Source organism: Myxocyprinus asiaticus, chromosome 7, assembly GCF_019703515.2.
Source record: "Myxocyprinus asiaticus isolate MX2 ecotype Aquarium Trade chromosome 7, UBuf_Myxa_2, whole genome shotgun sequence".
Classification (NCBI taxonomy): Eukaryota; Metazoa; Chordata; class Actinopteri; order Cypriniformes; family Catostomidae; genus Myxocyprinus; species Myxocyprinus asiaticus.
Window position 1 is genome coordinate 44572065 of NC_059350.1, and position 18890 is coordinate 44590954.

At 37.3% G+C, this 18890-nt stretch overlaps 1 protein-coding gene across 1 annotated transcript in view; it reads left to right on the forward strand.

Annotated features, from left to right (window-relative positions):
• The window catches only part of sdk1b (sidekick cell adhesion molecule 1b), a 316455-nt gene that overhangs the window by 256507 nt on the left and 41058 nt on the right, over positions 1–18890 (forward strand). Inside the window, exons 24-29 of the mRNA XM_051702261.1 lie at positions 2927–3036; positions 7417–7567; positions 13057–13294; positions 14824–14939; positions 16164–16353; positions 18214–18312. Coding sequence (XP_051558221.1) covers positions 2927–3036; positions 7417–7567; positions 13057–13294; positions 14824–14939; positions 16164–16353; positions 18214–18312 — 904 coding nt within the window. The remainder of the gene's footprint in view (positions 1–2926; positions 3037–7416; positions 7568–13056; positions 13295–14823; positions 14940–16163; positions 16354–18213; positions 18313–18890) is intronic.

The window sequence follows — 18890 nt, forward strand, 5'->3', positions numbered from 1 at the left end:
CAGAAATTGTCATGGTTATGATGTCACATCCATGAGTTCATTAACATATGATCGCTCATGTTTACATATTAATGTTTATTACATATTTAGCAACTTATTATGATGAATGTCTGTGTGAACTACTCTAATAAGTATAGGTTAGCCAATCAAAACAGGAATAATTTACATATGGAAGTCTTAAAGGTACAGTAGCTAAAAAAACTCCCACTTTTCACTATCCAATCATGTAAATGAAATGAAATAATTATTTTTTTCTCGTTGAATATTTAGTTTTACTTGACAATACAGTGGCAAGAAAAAGTATGTGAACCATATACTTGTTTTCTCCATTAATTGGTAATAAATTGTGATCTTATCTTCATCAAAGTCACAAGTATAGACAAACACAATGTGCTTAAGCTAAAAATACACAAACAATCCTAATCTTTCCTTCGATGATGGCAAGCAGGCCAGGCTCCAAAGCAGCATACCAGCCCCAAATCACAATGCTCCCTCCACCGTACTTCACCATTGGGATGATGTTTTCATGTTGGTATGCTGGGCCCTTTTTTACACCATACGTAGTGCTGCGTGTTCTTCCCAAACAATTTAACCTTAGTTTCATCAGTTCACAAAACATTTTCCCAGTAGCGTTGTATAGTGTCAAGGTGGTCTTTGGCAACTTCAGGCACGCAGCAATGTTTGTGTTGAAAGCATCGGCTTCCTTCGTGGTGTCCTGCCATGGACACTATGCCTGTGTAATGTTTTCCGAATAGTAGACTCATGAACAGAGATGTTAACCAAGTCTTTCGCTGTCACTCTAAGGTTCTTTTTTACCCCATTGAGAATTCTGCGGTGCACCTTTTGAGTCATCTTGGCTGGACAGCCACTTCTAGGAAGAGTAGCCACAGTACTAAATCATCTCCATTTATAGACAGTTTGTCTAACTGTGGACAGATGAATATCTAAGCTCTTGGAGATAACTTTGTAACCCTTCCAGCTTAATGCAGAGCAACAATTCTTGTTTGTAGGTCATCTGAGATCTCTTTTTTTGCGAGGCATGAACATGTCAGCGGATGATTTTTGTGAATAGCAAACTCAAAATGTTTGTGTGCTTTTTATAAGTCAAAGTATCTCTAACCCACACTTCCAAACTCATTTCATTAATTGGATGCCAGGTTTGCCTGACTCTAATTAGCTTTTGTTGATGTCATTAGCCTAGGGGTTCACATACTTTTTCCAACCTACACTGTGAATGTTTAAATTGTGTATTTAATATTTACAAGAACAATACAATAATTTGTGTGTTATTAGTTAAAACCGATTGTGTTTGTTCATTATTGTAACTTAGATGAAGATCAAACCTGATTGTAAGACAAATTTATACATAAAGGCAGGTAATTCCAAAGGGTTCACATAATTATTTTATTTTTTCACTGTAATGCACATAATTGAAGTTAAATGGTTTTCAAATGCTGTTTTATGTTTAACTTAAAGGTATAGTTCACCCAAAAATTAAAATTTTGTCAGTGTTTTCTCACCCTTATGTTGTAACTGTGTAACTTTTTTCTTGCATGGAACAAAAAAGGAAATTTAAGGCAGAATGCTAGCCTCAGTCAGCATTTACTTTCATTACATCCTTATTCCATACAATAAAAAAATTAAATGGTGACTGAGGCTGTTAATCTCTTACACTCTGCCTAACATCCTTTTTTGTTCCATGGAAGAAAGTTATGTAGGTTTGGAACCACACGAGGGGGTGAGTAAATGTTGACAGAATTTAGATTTTTGGGTGAAACTTTTAAGTCTGTGGATCAGAGAGAGGGTGGAAGTTGTACAACTTAATTCAACTGTTTTTGGGGAACAAAACTTTTGTTGATTTAAACAGGTTTCTCAATTAATAAATGGAACCAGCTCTCATTGAGGTTCTGGAGGAAATGTGAGTCCCCTGACTGTGACATGTTTGAAATGATCATCAGTAGTTTTTTAAAGATAATTACTGGTTACATTATCCACTGCTTCTTTGTACTATTTTTTTTATTATTTGTGTATGTTGTGGGTCCACTCGTTTTAATTAGCTCTTTATCTCATTACGGCCTTATTAAGATCAAGGTGGTAAAAAAATGACACCCTTCCAGCTCTTAGATTTCATTGTTAAGAATCTATGGTAACATGCCTTTAGTTAGCTCATAAAAAAAGATTTACCAAGCATTAAACTAAGGCAACATCCCTTATATGAAGTCTGCAATGCAGGCAATTTCATTTCCTGTCTGTCAGTTTTTCATCAGCTGTGACTACTCAATATGATTTTTGGTATGTTTGAAATGTAATACTACCCTACTTCTTCTATAAATGTATTATGCAGGATGTGTACTATGCATAGAATACCCTGGTTGTGTGCAGTATAATGTATCCCTCAATGCAGTAGATTGCAACTTTCCTTTTTGAGAGTGACGGACTGAAAGCGTTATCAACCACAGTTGTAACACCTAATTTGTGGCTCATTATTTAATTGGGCTGCCAAGTTTGGACATTATTACACAAAATTGGATTAAAAATGATGTCATTTGTCAGAGAATTGGCCTAGCGGTCAGCACACATGCACCAATACCATCGAACTGTGGTGCCTATGCAGGCAATGTGAATTTGAATCTTGCTTGCAACAGTACCAGATTCCATTTGTAGCTTTCTTCTCCACAAGGTCTCCTGTTACCTCAGTATTGTCTGACCAATAAAATGGCAACAATCCTGAAAAATAAGTAAAAAAGAGATAATTTAACATCAGATAATTGGATGTCTCTTGTTGCTATGAGTTTATGTGACTGCAATATTGTTGCATACTGCATAATATTTTACATATTATTTAAAAGATAGTATTTCATATACATTATGTAGTATGCAGTACATTTTATATTTACTGTAGAACATCCTCTTTCTGTGGCCATAGGTGAGGAATGTGGGTGATGAAGAGGAATGGAAGGTGCTGTATGAGAAAGACAGTCCACCCGCCTCCGACACTCTGGAGATTCCCAACCTCATCCCTTTTACCCAATACAGGTGAGACACTCACTTATTTACCTGCTGGAAAGACCAGCTAAAACCAGCATTAAATTCCATGCTGATTAGGGCTGCTTTTGCCGCTGGTCTAACTGGTAGACCACACTAGCCATGCTGGTCACCACAATTTACATTTAGTCATTTAGCAGATGCTTTTATCCAACGCGACTTACAAATGAGGAACCAAAATGTAGTTGGTAAGAGTAGTCGACCAGCATGATCTTTTTGCTAAATCTGGTTGTCTCAGGAAGTCTTGTTGGTTAGGCGAGTTAAAAGAATAGTTAATGCAAAATCAACCCTCACCCTGGTGTAGTTTAAACCCATGTGACTTGCTGTGTCCAGAGTGCTCTTTTCTATTAAGGGGACTGGGGTTGCCAAGTTACAAAAAATTATTATAAAAAAACATCATAAAATTAGTCCACGTGAATCATGCACTGTATTCGATGTCTTCTGAAGCCATATAATAGCTTTGTGTGTAAAAAAGACCAATTTAAACTGTTTTCCCTTGAAAATCTACCTCTCCACTGTAGCTGTCAAACATAATTAGTGCTAATGCTCAGTTCAAATATGGCACAATTCCAAGGCATTATTTGCAGAAAACCCTCTGTTGTAGCTCTCAAATCCAATCCAAATGGCCTTTAAAATTTGTCAATATTTTGTCATGTCATATTCATTAAGTTTTACTAATGACAGAATTTTAGCCAACGAAAATAATATCTTTTAGTTGGTGATGATGTGCAAAATTACAAAAACATGTCAAACTGTAACAGACCAAACTTTAATCAAATATTCAAACATTTGAAGAAAAGATATGCATTTTATTAATTTAAACTTTATTGTATCAAACATACAAAAGATAGACTACAAAATAAATACTGCACAACTGTGCTTGTAAAAATCTGAGCTCCTAAAATAATAGCATACAATTAAGTATGATTAGTGACTCTTTTGAAGTTAGCCTACTGTATTATGAATTCTTCATGCTTTAGACTGTTATTAATTTTCCATTTTAGCCAGTTTATGATATTGCATTGCCTGTAGTATGTTTTTAGGGAAACAGCATAGTCACAATGCAAGTTATGCAACGTAAGTTACGCATATTATGACTAGAGCATCATTTAGTTAAAATGTACCTATTCATTCGCTTCATTAACTGTGAAAATATAAATTGTAATATTACATATGTGTTGAGGTTATAGTGATAAATCTCATGTATTAATAGAGTACGTTTGAGTGATGTAATTCATATGTTTTATAGCAGTTCATTTTGTCTGTGTTCATCGAGTTCAAATGAAAAATCCCCTACATACTGGATTAGATGAATATATATCTAATATCTTCTTCTATAAACAGATGTTTCTTCTGTTTATATCTTGCACTGTTAATATCTTGCAGCGTTATGTTTTTCTCTGCATATTTTCATCAACAGTATGCTTTAATAAAATCGTTTATTTATCGTCATGATGTGTCTTGTCAGGTTTGGTTGAGGAAATGGCATTACTCAAATGCAGAGTAGCAATTAGGGCTTTTATTTAACAAAGAAAAAGAAGGTTCCAGGAAGGGGGTGGGGTCCGGCGGCCTTGGAGGAGCGTCCAGGAAAGGGGTGGGGTCCGGCGGCCTGCGAGGAGGCTTGAGAACAGGAATGAGGTCAGGCAGGGCAAAGACTGCTGGGCAGAGGTCAGGCAGGGCGGCAGCCACTGTGCAGTGGTCAGGCAAGGCGGCAGCCACTGGGCAGGGGTCAGGCAGGGCGGCGGCTGCCACTGGGCAGGGGTCAGGCAGGGCGGCGGCTGCCACTGGGGGCTGGGTAGGCCCGTTGACGGCCACGGGGTACTGGGAAGGCACATCAACGGCCTCCTGGCAGTCAGCAACCGGCTCCTCCTCCTCCTGGTGGTCAGCAACCGGCTCGAGCTGGGAGGGTGCAGCTGAGCTTTTCTTCCGTTTCCTCCTCCACTTAGGAGTCATCGGAGGTCTGGGGACTCCATCGTCAGAGGGGGCGATGGTGGAACTGTCGCTCCTTGGGGGCTGACCATAATCGGGTGCGACCCAATAAACCTGATGGGACAGGTAACTAACAAACCCCTTGTACGACAAAACCCCCAGACTTCCCATCTCCTAAGCACCCAGGGGACTCTCAAGGCAAGTGTTAAAAAGGTCCTTGAGAGCTGCCTCGTTGTAGTTCAGCCTGTTAGCTGTTCTAAGGAACTCACCAGCAAAAACCCTCATGTCCGCCTCCCCCTGACGGAGGGAACAAAGCTGGGCGAGCTGGGCTGAATGCTTTCTAATGGACCCCCAGGGGGTGGGAGATGGATGAAGGAAGATGCCCATCGCTTCTGCGGAGTCCAAAAATGGCCAGTTCGTTCTGTCAGGTTTGGTTGAGGAAATGGCAGTACTCAAATGGAGAGTAGCGATTTGGGCTTTTATTTAGCAAAAATATAACAAAAACAAACAAAAACTACCCCGAAGGGGCAAAACAAACACAATGAGAAAATACAAAACCAAGTGCATTCACATAACACGAGACAAAACACAAGTGTCTGGACTCAGCCACAGAGTAAAAAAAACAAACCAACCGAAGTGGCTGAATCCAGACACAAGACATGGAACACGTGGAAAACAGACATGGAACACGTACATGTCAGGGCTCTGCCACAAAGGGGAAAAAAATCCAAAACTAAGGGCAGAACCCTGACACGTCTCTTTCTTCTCATATTCGTTAGCGTTGACAAAATCAAAAAAAACTTTGTCAACGAAGGTTTTCGGCAGTGATTTCCAAAAATATCCAAGCATCCTTAAAACAAGATTAATTAACTTGAAAAGCAAAGTGCACAATATAACTTGTTTTCAGAGAAATCACACAATTTAGTGAGATTTATGTTTAAAACAAAACAAACCAATAAATTGCCTGGTGGGGTAAGAAAAATTAAAAATGTTCCCTTTGAAATAAATACATTTTTCTTACCCCATTGACAATGTTTTTTATTTATTTATATAAAAACAATTTTTTTTAAGTAAAAGCAAGTTTCAGAGGGGAATTCACTTAGAATGAATCGACTTTGCCCTGATTCACTAAAAGATCATACAACAGCGCTAACATGCCCACAAAATCTGTGTTGAAAGCAATTTGCACAGCACAATTCCGACTTGCATGCCGGTTTTGAGAGAGGACATTGGGGAGGATCCAGCAGACCACTGCGATTTGGCTCACTCTACCAGGACCATACAGCATCACTTCTGTGATTCTGACACCTGAATCACCTTTTTAACATGCTGAAAGTGCATTTGTCTACATCGCGCATCTGGATATATGCCAGGTAACAAGGTAATTCATTATTTGATGAACTACTGCTGCCATGATCAATAGAAAACGTACAGTACACAAGCATCGCTTTTAAATAAAGTGAATTTTACCAAACCAGTTTTCATCTGGTGGTAATAGCAATTTTTGTGAAGTGCAATCTATAATGAACCTAATTTACATAGATAGAATTACAGTGACTTGAAGACGCAGCAGTATTTTAGCGCTGATTGTGCCTTCTTAAACTAGATTGCGGGTTGTTAGTGAATAAGACAGCAGCTTTTTGCTCTGACATACCACGCATAAAAGTGGCGTAGCTGTTTAGTGAATTCGCAATTCAGGATCTCATGTCATTTTGCTTCTCAAGTAAATATGTCTTGTTTTAAAGATGTTTACATCATTTTACTGGAAAAAGAGGAAAAAAATCTATTTTTTGCCATGCATTCTGCAGTATATCTTTTGAATTCTAAAGAAAAAAAACATACTGGTTTGGAACAACATAAGGGTGAGTACATTATGACAGAATTTTCATTTTTGGTGAATTAGCCCTTTAAGAAACCTGGCGGGTACACAAGCATCCAGTGCTGGGAACCAGCATACCAAAAACAGCACATATTCTGTTGATCTTTCCAGTAGGGTTCTTCCTGTCTTTCTGGGTAAGAATCGCTGTGCGATTTATATGACCTTTTACTATTGACAAAACACAAAAAACAATCCTTAATCTCCCAGCCTTTATTTATCTGTCTTCATCTCCCCACTATTTTTGTTTCTGTCTTTAGTTTTTTGTGTTTCATCTCTTCCTTGTTCTCTCTGTCCTTCTCTCTCTCTTTCTCTCCATCCTTATCTCTCTCTCTTTCTCTCCATTCTCCTTTTCCATTTCTCTCCTTAATTGATTTTCTTAAGGTCCTGAGGAAAGATTGTCTTCTGATTCTCTGCACAATATCTTGTCCTAAAGGGATTACAGATGATCAGGAGCTGTAGAGATCTGTTATCCTGTCCAAAACCCCATGTCCTGCCACTACTCACAAGCAAGATCAGGGAATTAAAAACAGTTTTTCTTCCCTCCTTTTATACGTGTGTTTCAGATTCAGGATGAAGCAGGTGAACATTGTGGGGTCAAGTCCCTTCAGTCAACCTTCTCGAGTGATGCAGACCCTTCAGGCTAGTCCAGATGTGGCCCCGACAGACCTCACTGTGTTCTCTGCCACTGAAACCAGCCTGAGGATTCGCTGGGAGGTGAGAAAGAGACAAGCATACACACTTACTCTCACCAGACATTTAAACTAAAGGTCTGATTACAGCAAGTGTAAGTTTTCCACAATGAAATGTGTTTTTGTGTTACGCGCACATTTTTTGAGATAACATGATTTCAGAATGAACAATGTATCACGAACTAGGGCTGGGCGAAAAATATATGGACTTCGGGCACTGTGGATTTCTAGAAAGAAAGGTTTTATTAAGGAAAATTTCCAACTCTCAATATGTTTTTTTAATTTGTGTACTTACAATGTCCATCAGTGTTTTTACATTTACAACAAGAGATTTTAAGAATTTTTTTGTAATTTTCTGAAAGTTGTGGAAATTCTCACTAGAGTGAAAAACATTTATCATATTATCCTTAATGCACACAAATAAACTAGTATTTTCACACTTTTTGCATAATTGGCAAAATTGCAGCTTGATTGCAAATTATGCCCACGACTCCCCAGCTCGACTTTGTTAACAAGTATACTAATTTTTGAAATAAATTGATTAGGTTGAATACACAAGGGTGGTGGAAATTATGCCACAACTGTATGATGGTCATAATTCTGACCGAATCTACAAAATGCCCAGAAAGTGTAACATTTTCCAAATTTTTCAATAAAATTAGAAAATGTATATATTTTTATATACATTTTGATATATTTTTATGTTTTATTTTTCATATATCAAAGATAAACATGTCTAGAACACTTTTACACTGAAATTTCATGAAACGCAACGGCTGTCAAACGCATATTGAGCTACACATAACACATAAGATACACATAAGCTTCACATGCGCACAAATAAGTATTTTCTCAGGCACTTATTGAGTCTAAATAGATGCATAACTTAATTTCAGTGGTGCACTCAAATGTCAGTAGTAATATATTGTTCATGTGTTACACTTACTATAGTTTACTTCGATGTTTCTTCATCAAATAGCAACAAATTTCATTGTTGCACTGAAAATCAATGTGATATAGTATTTATTTGTATGAATAAAGTACTAATTTGTCTTATAATAAACAAAGAAATATATATTCTGTGATAGTAAACATATAGATATGAAATATGCATAAAAAACATCATTTATGGAAGTGCAAAAAAAAAAAAAACAACAACAAAGAAACACTCTTACATACCTAGGGTCTTTAATTACCCTAAACACTTTTGGTACTTAAACATTTTTTTTTTTTTTCTTTTTTGCAATGATAATATTTCATTATTGTCATTTATATGCACCACTATTACATCATATAGTTATAAATAGCAATATTTGCCTTAATAGCAAAATCAATATTTTTTATTTTTTATTTTTAATAATGTGATGTATCACTTTTAAATTTAAGGGTGTTCATACTTGGCAGGTTTGGTTCGATTAAAACGAACTCTGGTGCGATTGCTCTGTTAGTGCGGTTCATTTGAACAGGTGTGAACGCTGCCATCCGAACCTTGGTGCGCACCAAACAAGCGGACAGAGACTGCCTGAATAGTAGGTCTCGGTCCGCTTCCAAACGAACTCTGGTGCGGTTCGATTGATATATGAATGCACATGGACCAGAGATGTCTAAACGGACCAATAACAGGTAGTAATTTGCCTAATACTGACCTCAAGCATACCTGGTTCTTCTCATCATAGGAGCTAGGTTGCCCATTACAGTTTGGTACAGGTGTCGGAACCGCCGTCAGCCATCCTTGAAGCATATCTTCATTTGTGTGTGCAATGGAGGATGCTGCTGGCGCTGTTTTGACTCTTTGCACATTTTAATAGCTCTTTATTTGTTCTCAGCTGGAAAAAAAATAAAACCATATATACATATATAAATCCAACGACTGCATTTCATCCAGCAGCCAGCATTGTTTTGGATTTTCGGCATGTTCTGTCGCAAAATATATGTCATAAAAGCTGTCCAATCAGGTTGTGACCTTATCGTTATGCTTTTTGTTTTGTATCTTTAGGTTCAGTGTTAAAAATGCCATTGTGAACGCTAAGTGAACCAGGACTAAATGTATCATTTTCTTTTTTGGTCCGAACCAAGAGAACCGAACTACAAGTGTGAACACACCCTAAAAGAACTAAGAAACTTAAAGAAGGTTCTCCTTTTGTATCATAGGAACTGAAAGAGGTTCTCAATTTGGTGTGAACAGGCTTTAACATTATCATAAATACAGGAATACTCATCAAAATGTAGAGATTTACACTTACACACTCAAACACAGGCAGAGATGGACACAAACACTGTGTGGCACTCATATGTGAACCTACTAGGTGGAAGATATACTGGAAGAGGTTGACAGCTTATTTTTCCTGTTTTCCTGCTATCACGAGTCATAGAGTTTGTCAGTATCAGACATAATTGCTGTTATTTTCTCCTTCACTTCTCCTTTTCTCGCCTCTCGCCTTTTTAAAGCCTAAAGAGCGATCGAAGAATTTGAGTTTTTGAGGCACAAAACATGAAGGCTGTCGTTTCATATGAAAGAACTCCATTTAATCTTAAAAAAAAAATAAAAACTCTATTGGCCATAGTAACACATTTGAGGGTGCTGCTGCTGAAAATGACTGAAAGGAGAGCCTTAATGCATTACTTCACGAGCTTTGAAGAAAAAAATAGTGACCTCTAAACCTTTCTTTATGGGAAGTAATTTATTACACTTGTGCTAAAACATACATGTAGCTACTAAAGCTATTGGCATTGAAGAAAAGGTTACACTTGTACAGTTCTTCTGTCATTTACCAAATAACCTTAAGTGTCTGCATTTGTCTCAAGTTTTAATGTCTTTAATGAGGTGAAATACCTCTGTAGGATGTAGATTATTTTCAGTCTCTGTGGAAATACGGTGAGTTCCAAAACTATTTAGACAGCAACACTTCTTTAGTTTTCATTCCTCACTGGGCCCTAAACAAGCGTGACATGACAAGTTTCCAGCAAAAAGTAATGTGTCTGTCCACACTGAAACTTAAAATGCAAAAATAAAAAAGTGTTCCTCGATACTGTACAATATCAGCCAAACAGAACATATTTAAAGGAATAGTTCATCCAAAAATTAAAATTATGTCATTATTTACACAAAAAGAGTTGGATTTTGGACCAATGAGATTTCACAATGGGTTGGGCTGTATAATAATTTAATATTTTACTCTTCATTATTAAAATGAAATCAAGTATTAAAACATGACATTACAACCAACTGAAGCATCTTTTGAGTCCACAAGGATTAGATTGTTGATTTGGCATTTTCCCATGTGATACAAAGCGTTCATCAACTAGCCAAAACCAGCTGTCTCAAGCATTTAAAACAAAATGCTTTAAAAGCAGTGAACGTACTGAAGCTGAGAATATCACAAGGTTTAGAATGTATATTACAGTACTAGGCGCGCAACCATGTGTGAACTCCTGGCATCCGATCCTGTAAAATATCTCGGAGACATGTGCCAATGTGGAACACACAGCTGAAGCAGGCGAGGGACTGAGTTGTATTACAGCCAATTTAAAATGCCATTTAATTTATGTTTATGAGGAGCTTAGGGAACTTTCTTTCTATTCAGTGCACATTATTTGCTGCCTGTGAAGGTTTTCATTCATCCACATCATCTTAGAACTTAGCCACTCGGATGAGCCGTGAAATGTCTTGGGCAAATGGAAAACCAAATCCAACTGCTTTTTGAGCAAGATTAACATTCAGTACAATTTGCAAAAAAATAAAATTACAAAATTACAAACGATTTCAACCTTAAATTTGTTTGTTTGTTTAGCACCATGATAATAAAAGAACAGTACATTTACATTTGGCAGACACTTTTATCCAAAGTGACTTAAGGTGCATTCAACGTATACATTTGATCAGTTTGTGTGTTCACTGGGAATCGAACCCATGATCTCTAAGTAAAAGATATTACACTATAAGATTTACAAAGCAATTTTAAAACCATAACCAAACAGTGGCTTCAAAATGGACACTTGGACACTTAAGCCACATTTAAAAATGAATGAAGCTTAAAATTATCTGTCATTGCATTAGATGACAAAATGTTAAACCAAGTGGCATTTCCAAACAAATGATGCTAGGTTTTCTATGAACTAGCTTCACTTTTCTTAGCCATTTAGCAATTAACCAACAGATCTCAAGGTCATTTTTAGTGGATGTTTGAAGTCCAAGTTAACACAGGTGTCCTAGAAAAGAACCCACAGATGTAACTGATGTTCTTTTATGTTCATTTTGAACACATTTAATTTCTTTTAAGGTGCAGTGTGTACTTTTGTTTGCAAAAAAATACACAGTTCACTTTTAAAATAAATGCCACTTGGTGTGATATTTTGTTATTTAATGCCATGCAATTCATACATTAAGTGTGGCTTAAAGGGATAGTTCACCCAAAAATGAAAATTCATTCATCAGTAACTCATCCTCGTGCATTCTCATATGTGTATGCAGTGGTAAAATACGCTGGCTACCACCCCTGGAGTTCGCTAGTTCAAATCCCAGGGCATGCTGAGTGACTCCAGCCAGGTCTCCTAAGCAACCAAATTGGCCCGGTTGCTAGGGAGGGTAGAGTCACATGGGGTAACCTCCTTGTGGTCGCTATAATGTGGTTTGTTCTTGGTGGGGCGCATGGTGAATTGAGCGCGGATGCCGCGGTGGATGACGTGAAGCCTCCACACGCGCTATGTCTCCGTGGCAATGCGCTCAACAAGCCACGTGATAAGATGCGCGGGTTGACTGTCTCAGACGCGGAGGCAACTGGGATTCGTCCTCCGCCACCCGGACTGAGGCGAATCACTATGCGACCACCAGGACTTAGAGCGCATTGGGAATTGGGCATTCCAAATTGGGAGAAAAAAGGGGAAACCCCCCCCCCCCAAAAAAAAAAATTTTTTAGAAGAATATCTCAGCTCTGTTGGTCCATACAAAGCAAATGAATGGTGGCCAGAACTTTGACATTCCAAAAAGCATATAAAAGCAGCATGAAATATTTAAGTCCTTTTTTACTATAAATCTTTTGTTTTGCCGATTCACGTTTTTTGTACATATCACCACCTACTGGGCAGAGAGGAGAATTTATAGGAAAAAGGACTTAAATATTGATCTCTTTCTCACCCACACCTATCATATCCCTTCTGAAGACCACTGGAGTCATATGGATTACTTTTATGCTGCCTTTATGTACTTTTTGGAACTTCAAAGTTCTGGCCACCATTCACTTGCATTCTATGGACCTACAGAGCTGAAATATTCTTCTAAATATCTTCATTTGTGTTCAGCACTAGAAAGAAAGTCATACACATCTGGTATGGCATGAGGGTAAATGATGAGAGAATTTTTATTTTTGGGTGAACTATCCCTTTAAGTGTTCAAATACTTTTTTGGGGCCACTGTATAAAAAATATTGCTTGACACTGTTAGCTATTCTACATGATATACTTTTTGTAGAACACTAAGACTGAATACTAAGTCTGATCTCCTTGACTCTTTCTTAGCCGCTTCCAGAGGCAGCTTACAATGGAAATCCTGAAAGTGTGGGTTACCAGGTTCGTGCACAGAGAGCTGACGGGCTTGGACAGACCCTGATGGAGACGGTTTCTGAGCTGCTGTCTCGGGAGGTGACAATGGAGGGCCTGGAGGAGTGGACGGAGTATGAGCTGAGCGTTCAGGCATTTAACGCTATTGGGTCTGGGCCCTGGAGCAGTCCAGTCCTGGGCAAAACTAAAGAGTCAGGTGCCATACCAGCACAACTTTCCTTAAAACTTGCATGCTTTAGATGTAGCTTCTCTACTTGTTTAGTTTATGATTTAAAATTAAAATAACAATCAAAGGTTATTTCAGACATTATAGACAGTATTTCTTCTGTGGAACATAAACAAATATATTTTGAAGGATACGTATATGATATATGTTTGTTCCTACAATGCAAGTAACTGTCTTCTTCATATGTCACGGATTCAAGCACTCGAGTATGGATTACTTTAATGCTGCCTTTATGTCCTTTTTGGACCTTAAGGATTTGGACCCCATTGACTTGCATTGTAAGGACAAACAAGCATTTATAAATGTATGTATAAATCTCAACCTTATTGAGATGGCATAAGGTTGAGTAAATTTTGAGAGAATTATCATTTTGGGGTGAACTATCCCCTTTAAGAATGTGTTTTATTAAAAAGATAGTTTTAATCCTTAAGTTCTTACTGGATGAGCCACATTTGAAGCTGTTGTTAAACCTTACTTGGGGGTCTTTTTCAGTAAATAATGGTATGCAATTAATTGCAATTAAAGGAATATTCTGTGTTTAATACAATTTAAGCTCAATCGACAGTATTTGTGGCACAATATTGAATACCACAAAAATTTATTTTGACTTGCCCCTCCTTTTCTTTAAAAAATAGCAAAAATCTGGGTTCCGGTGAGGCACTTACAATGGAAGTGAATGGGGCCAATCCAGAAATGTTAAAATACTCACTATTTCAAAAGTATAGCCACAAGACATAAACAATATGTGTTAACATGATTTTAGTGTGATCAAATCGCTTCCTAACCTTTTCTGTGTAAAGTTATAGCCAATTTTACAACTTTGTTGCGATGACAATGTAATGTCAACAAACCCTAAAAACTTAAAATGACTGTAAAAATGATGATTTAAACAACTTTACAGCTCAAATAATACATGATTTTTAACAGAAAAATTCATATACAGTAAGTGCTTTTATAAAATTATAAGCTTCACATACTGCCTTTTAAACCCTCCAAAAATTGGCCCCATTCACTTCCATTGTAAGTGAATCACTGTAACTTTGATTTTTGCTTTTTTTTTTTAAGAAAAGGACAGACAAGTTGAAATAATTTTTTGTGGTAATCAACATTATTGAGCATACATTATTCATATATTGAGCTTAACTTGTATTGAACCCAAAATATTCCTTTAATTCGAGTAATTAAGCTGCACATTGTGTAGTTAATGCGATTACAAATTTTAATTGATTGACAGTCCTAATTTTAATATATACTGTGTTAATACTTTATCATTAAACGATATAATGTATTAAAATAATATCAATACATTTACTTTTTTATACTTGTATTCAATAATACATGAACAATTTACAGTTTTGTACATTTGTGTTTCTGTTTCCGACTTGCTTTATACCTTGAAAACACCTTAACGGTGGTAAAATCATTGTAAGTCTTGACATTGAGTGGGTTATTGCTTTAATATTAAATGTAATTTTTTTTACATGTGTGTGTGTTTTCAGTTCCCTCTGGTGCCCCAGAGAATGTGAGTGCTGAAGCAATGAGCTCCACAAGTATACTCGTCACCTGGGGGTCAGTCTCTGAGCAACAGAAGAATGGACACATCCTTGGATACAAGGTGCGAACAAACCCTGTACGCTAATTAATAAACCTCTGCACATAACTCATTCCCCAACGTTTGTGTAACAGACAGTTACCTCAAATCCTATGGCTTGCTAAAGAGAGCTGTGCAATTTTCAGCTGGCGGATGATAAGAAACAGGTGGAAAAATCCCATAGACGTACATTGAAAGAGGGATCTGAGAACAATCCACACTCCAATTAGCAACCAACCAGAACACTTTAGTAACCACTTAGCAATGCCCTTGCACCTTAGCAACCATTGCTTTGGTGGGCTTTGCATGGTATAAAGTTGGTGAAAAGTGATGTTCAGTGTATTTTTTTTTTAATTATACCGAGAGTGACAAATTCCTATCACTGACCATTCAACAGCTGTTGAAAAAGTGCATGCAATGCACATCTATCTTCTAATGTAATTCTTGTATCATAAGCAAATGGCACTTTATGCCAAAAAGAACCATTGATGCGCTCAGTCTATAAAGGTTCCTCTGTTGTTTTCGTGGTTTGTTGCACACACATTCAACAGTACATAGTTCATACTGAACACATCACAAATATGTTAAGCTGTTGAAGCCCATGTGAACCTTTATTTGTTGTATGAAGCTAAAGTTTTTTGCTTAAGCTGTGTAGAGTGACATGATGCAACATCCTGAAATTGCTGAAGCTGTTTTTCTTTTACACACTGTATGAAGAGACCAATTAATAAAATGCTTAGACTGTTGAAAAGTGGGAAAAAATGAAATTAATAATTGATCTCCTCTGAAATCAGGACCAAAGCTAGGCCAAACTTGAACTCTTAAATTAAACGAGATTTTTAAATTTGCTTGAGAAAATGTGTGTTTTGATTGCCCCTGCAAAAATGGGGTTGCTGGTGGTTGCCAGGGTATTATGATGTGGTTGCTAGGGTGCTCTGGGTGGTTGCTAATGTGTTTCTAGAGTATTTTGGGTGGTTGCTTAATGGTACAAGAATAAAGAGCCCATCCCTAAGTCTCTATTATATTCTGGTCCCCAATATGGCCAAGTAAGTCTTTGGGATTTTTTCATCCGCCAAACAAAACTTGTACGTTTTCTGTATTTACCCACTTAAATCTGTATTTACCCACTTCATCTGTATTTACCCACTTCATAGCTGTTATTTTTTTAGGGTATTATATAGCTCTATTACCTATTAAAACCTTTTATATGTGAACTACTGTATATCCCTGATCTCCCTTTATATGTAGGTATTGCACCGAGAGAACAATTCTGAGCAGGCTCCCCAGGTCCAGCTGGTGAACGGGAACCAGACCCACTCTCTTCTTTTGCGGAACCTTAGCAAGTTCACCCTGCATGAGGTCCAGGTGCTTGCTTTTACATGTGTCGGAGACGGACCACCCAGCCTTCCCCCCACAATCGAGAGAACCAAGGATGACAGTAAGGAACTGCTAAAATTGGAGCTCCAGGACTCTGTAACCCAGCAATTCTCTAAACTGTAAACAATGTTTTGTAAGGAAACTTAAATGGTGTGCTTCAGTGGTAACATCTAAAATAAATGGTCTTATTCAAGTCAAAAAAAAATGTAATATGACTACATTAAGGTTACTCCAACAAAATCCATTTTAAAGGGTAAGATCAGGTCGAAATAACTCATTAAGAAAACAGTTGTAGGTTACCATTTTTACAATGTATGTTTTCACATAAATATTATCTTCTTTATATAAAACACTGGTTATGACAAATTATACACGCATAATAAAAAAAATCACCACAAATTGGGTCAAAATTACACTTTGATTGAAAGATACCCATTTAGCAGATGTTCCTGTACACACACACACACCAGAACACACACACACATACACCCACACACAAATATTCATAATGGTAGCTCAAAGTTATGTCTTGCTTCATGCCTTTCTGGTTTCCAGCTGTGGCCGACATTCAAACTGGCATTACCTCCCACCTGACTCCAGACACAGATGAACACACATGTGTGCTCAGTCTGCCCTCCTGGTGCCCGCTCTGCATGAAACCCATCCTGCATCACTGCATCGCTTTATTCACCTGTATTAACCACCTCTCTCTCTCTGTCTCTCTCTCTCTTTTCATTTCCATCCCATAGGAAAGAAAAATCACTAATGAGATCTCTTTAGTATCTCAATTTTTTCTCCTAGACAGCAATGACATTAAATGGAGAGCAAATGGATACTTTGGATTAAGTAGCCTGCTTTTCAGATTTTTTTCCTATAAAAAATAAAATAAAAAATACTATAAAAATCTCACATTTCTCTTTGTCTCATAATCTTTAAGATATCTTTAGATCTCAACAATGCCTCCAAAGTCTGCAGATTTCTAAATTAATTTCTCATCAAATTCTTCCAAGACCAAATTATTTGTGATATGCTTATCATATTAATTTTACATATGTATACCCTTGCTTCTATATTCTTTGTATCATTAAGATTATTTGGTATTCTGATATTATTTTCATGCCAATTAACTAATGCATGTTACCCCAAACTCTACAGACACAAAATTTACTTTTATTCTTTTTATTTGTATTCTTTTTAGATTCACCTATCTGAGAACTCTACTAAGTCTCCTGAGCTATAAAAGAGCAACCTCTGAGCAATAACATTTCCTCTGAAATATGAACTAACATGAATATACTGTATGCAATCCATTTTCACACCATAGAAAAGTAAACACAGCTATCCTCCCCTTTTTAAATGAGTGTGTGTTCATATGTTGTGGACTGTGGAGTCTTGCCAGCATAGTGACAAATGCCCTCTTTCTGTCATTTCTTTTAATCGGCTCAATAGAGCAACATTCATTCGGAAATGTACAGAGATACCAGGGATACCAGATACTGGAATGTCTGTTATTATTCTCTCTCCACACACACACAAACACACACACACACACACACACACACACACACACACACACAGCAGAACTACTGGATTACCAGTGTTGTTGGCCATGTGTCCACTGGCAGAGTTAAACATGTTTGATGAAGGATTATAAAGCACTAATATTTATATTTATGGATTTAAGGAATTAGAAGTTTACAGGAAGACTATGTGTATGAAGAGATTAATATGTCATATTTGCAGTGGCTGAGATAAAGACTTGGCCCAGCAAACAGATGTTTTGAAGTGTTTGAAATATGTTCTTGGTTAAAAGAAACCTATCAAACTGTATGTGGACTGCTGTAATCTGTTTTTAAATACCATGTTCAACTGTGTACCCCCCCCCCAAATCTCTCTCTCTACTCCCTCTCTCACTCTTCAGTTCCTGGTCCACCTGTCAGGTTGGTGTTTCCAGAAGTGCGTTTGACGTCTGTGCGGGTTGTCTGGCAACCTCCCTCTGAGCCAAATGGTATTATTATGGGTAAGATAAAACAAAAACGCCACATACATATTTACTTGGCTATCTAAATGGTGACATACTGTAGACTTCTATTGTTTTTATAAAAAGCGAATTATAATTATTAGATAGATGGATGGATGGATGGATGGATAATAGAGAGATATACTCTGGATAGAAAGATAGATAGATAGATGGATGGATGGATGGTAAAGAGAGAGAGATACTCTAGATAGATAGATAGATAGATAGATAGATGGATGGATGGATGGAGTGCCCAAAGCTTGTTTTACAGCCCAACCACTTTCTAAATTGTGTGTGTGTGTAATGACATTTTCATGTATTTGGATTTCAAAATGAGATGAGATTAAACAGCTTCAGTTATGTCGTTATCAAGATTATGGGTCGTACAGACGCAGGCGCGCAGCCATAGATGACTGGATTATGGACACTTAACCACCCTTGATGGATCATATAATCCCTTAATAGTGATAGAAATGTGAAGCTTCTTTCCCTCAGATGATCTCTTGCCTTCTGTCTCTCTTCTACACACTCACATACAGAGCTCTGTGTTGATTGGATCAATCGTTCCCTGTAGGATT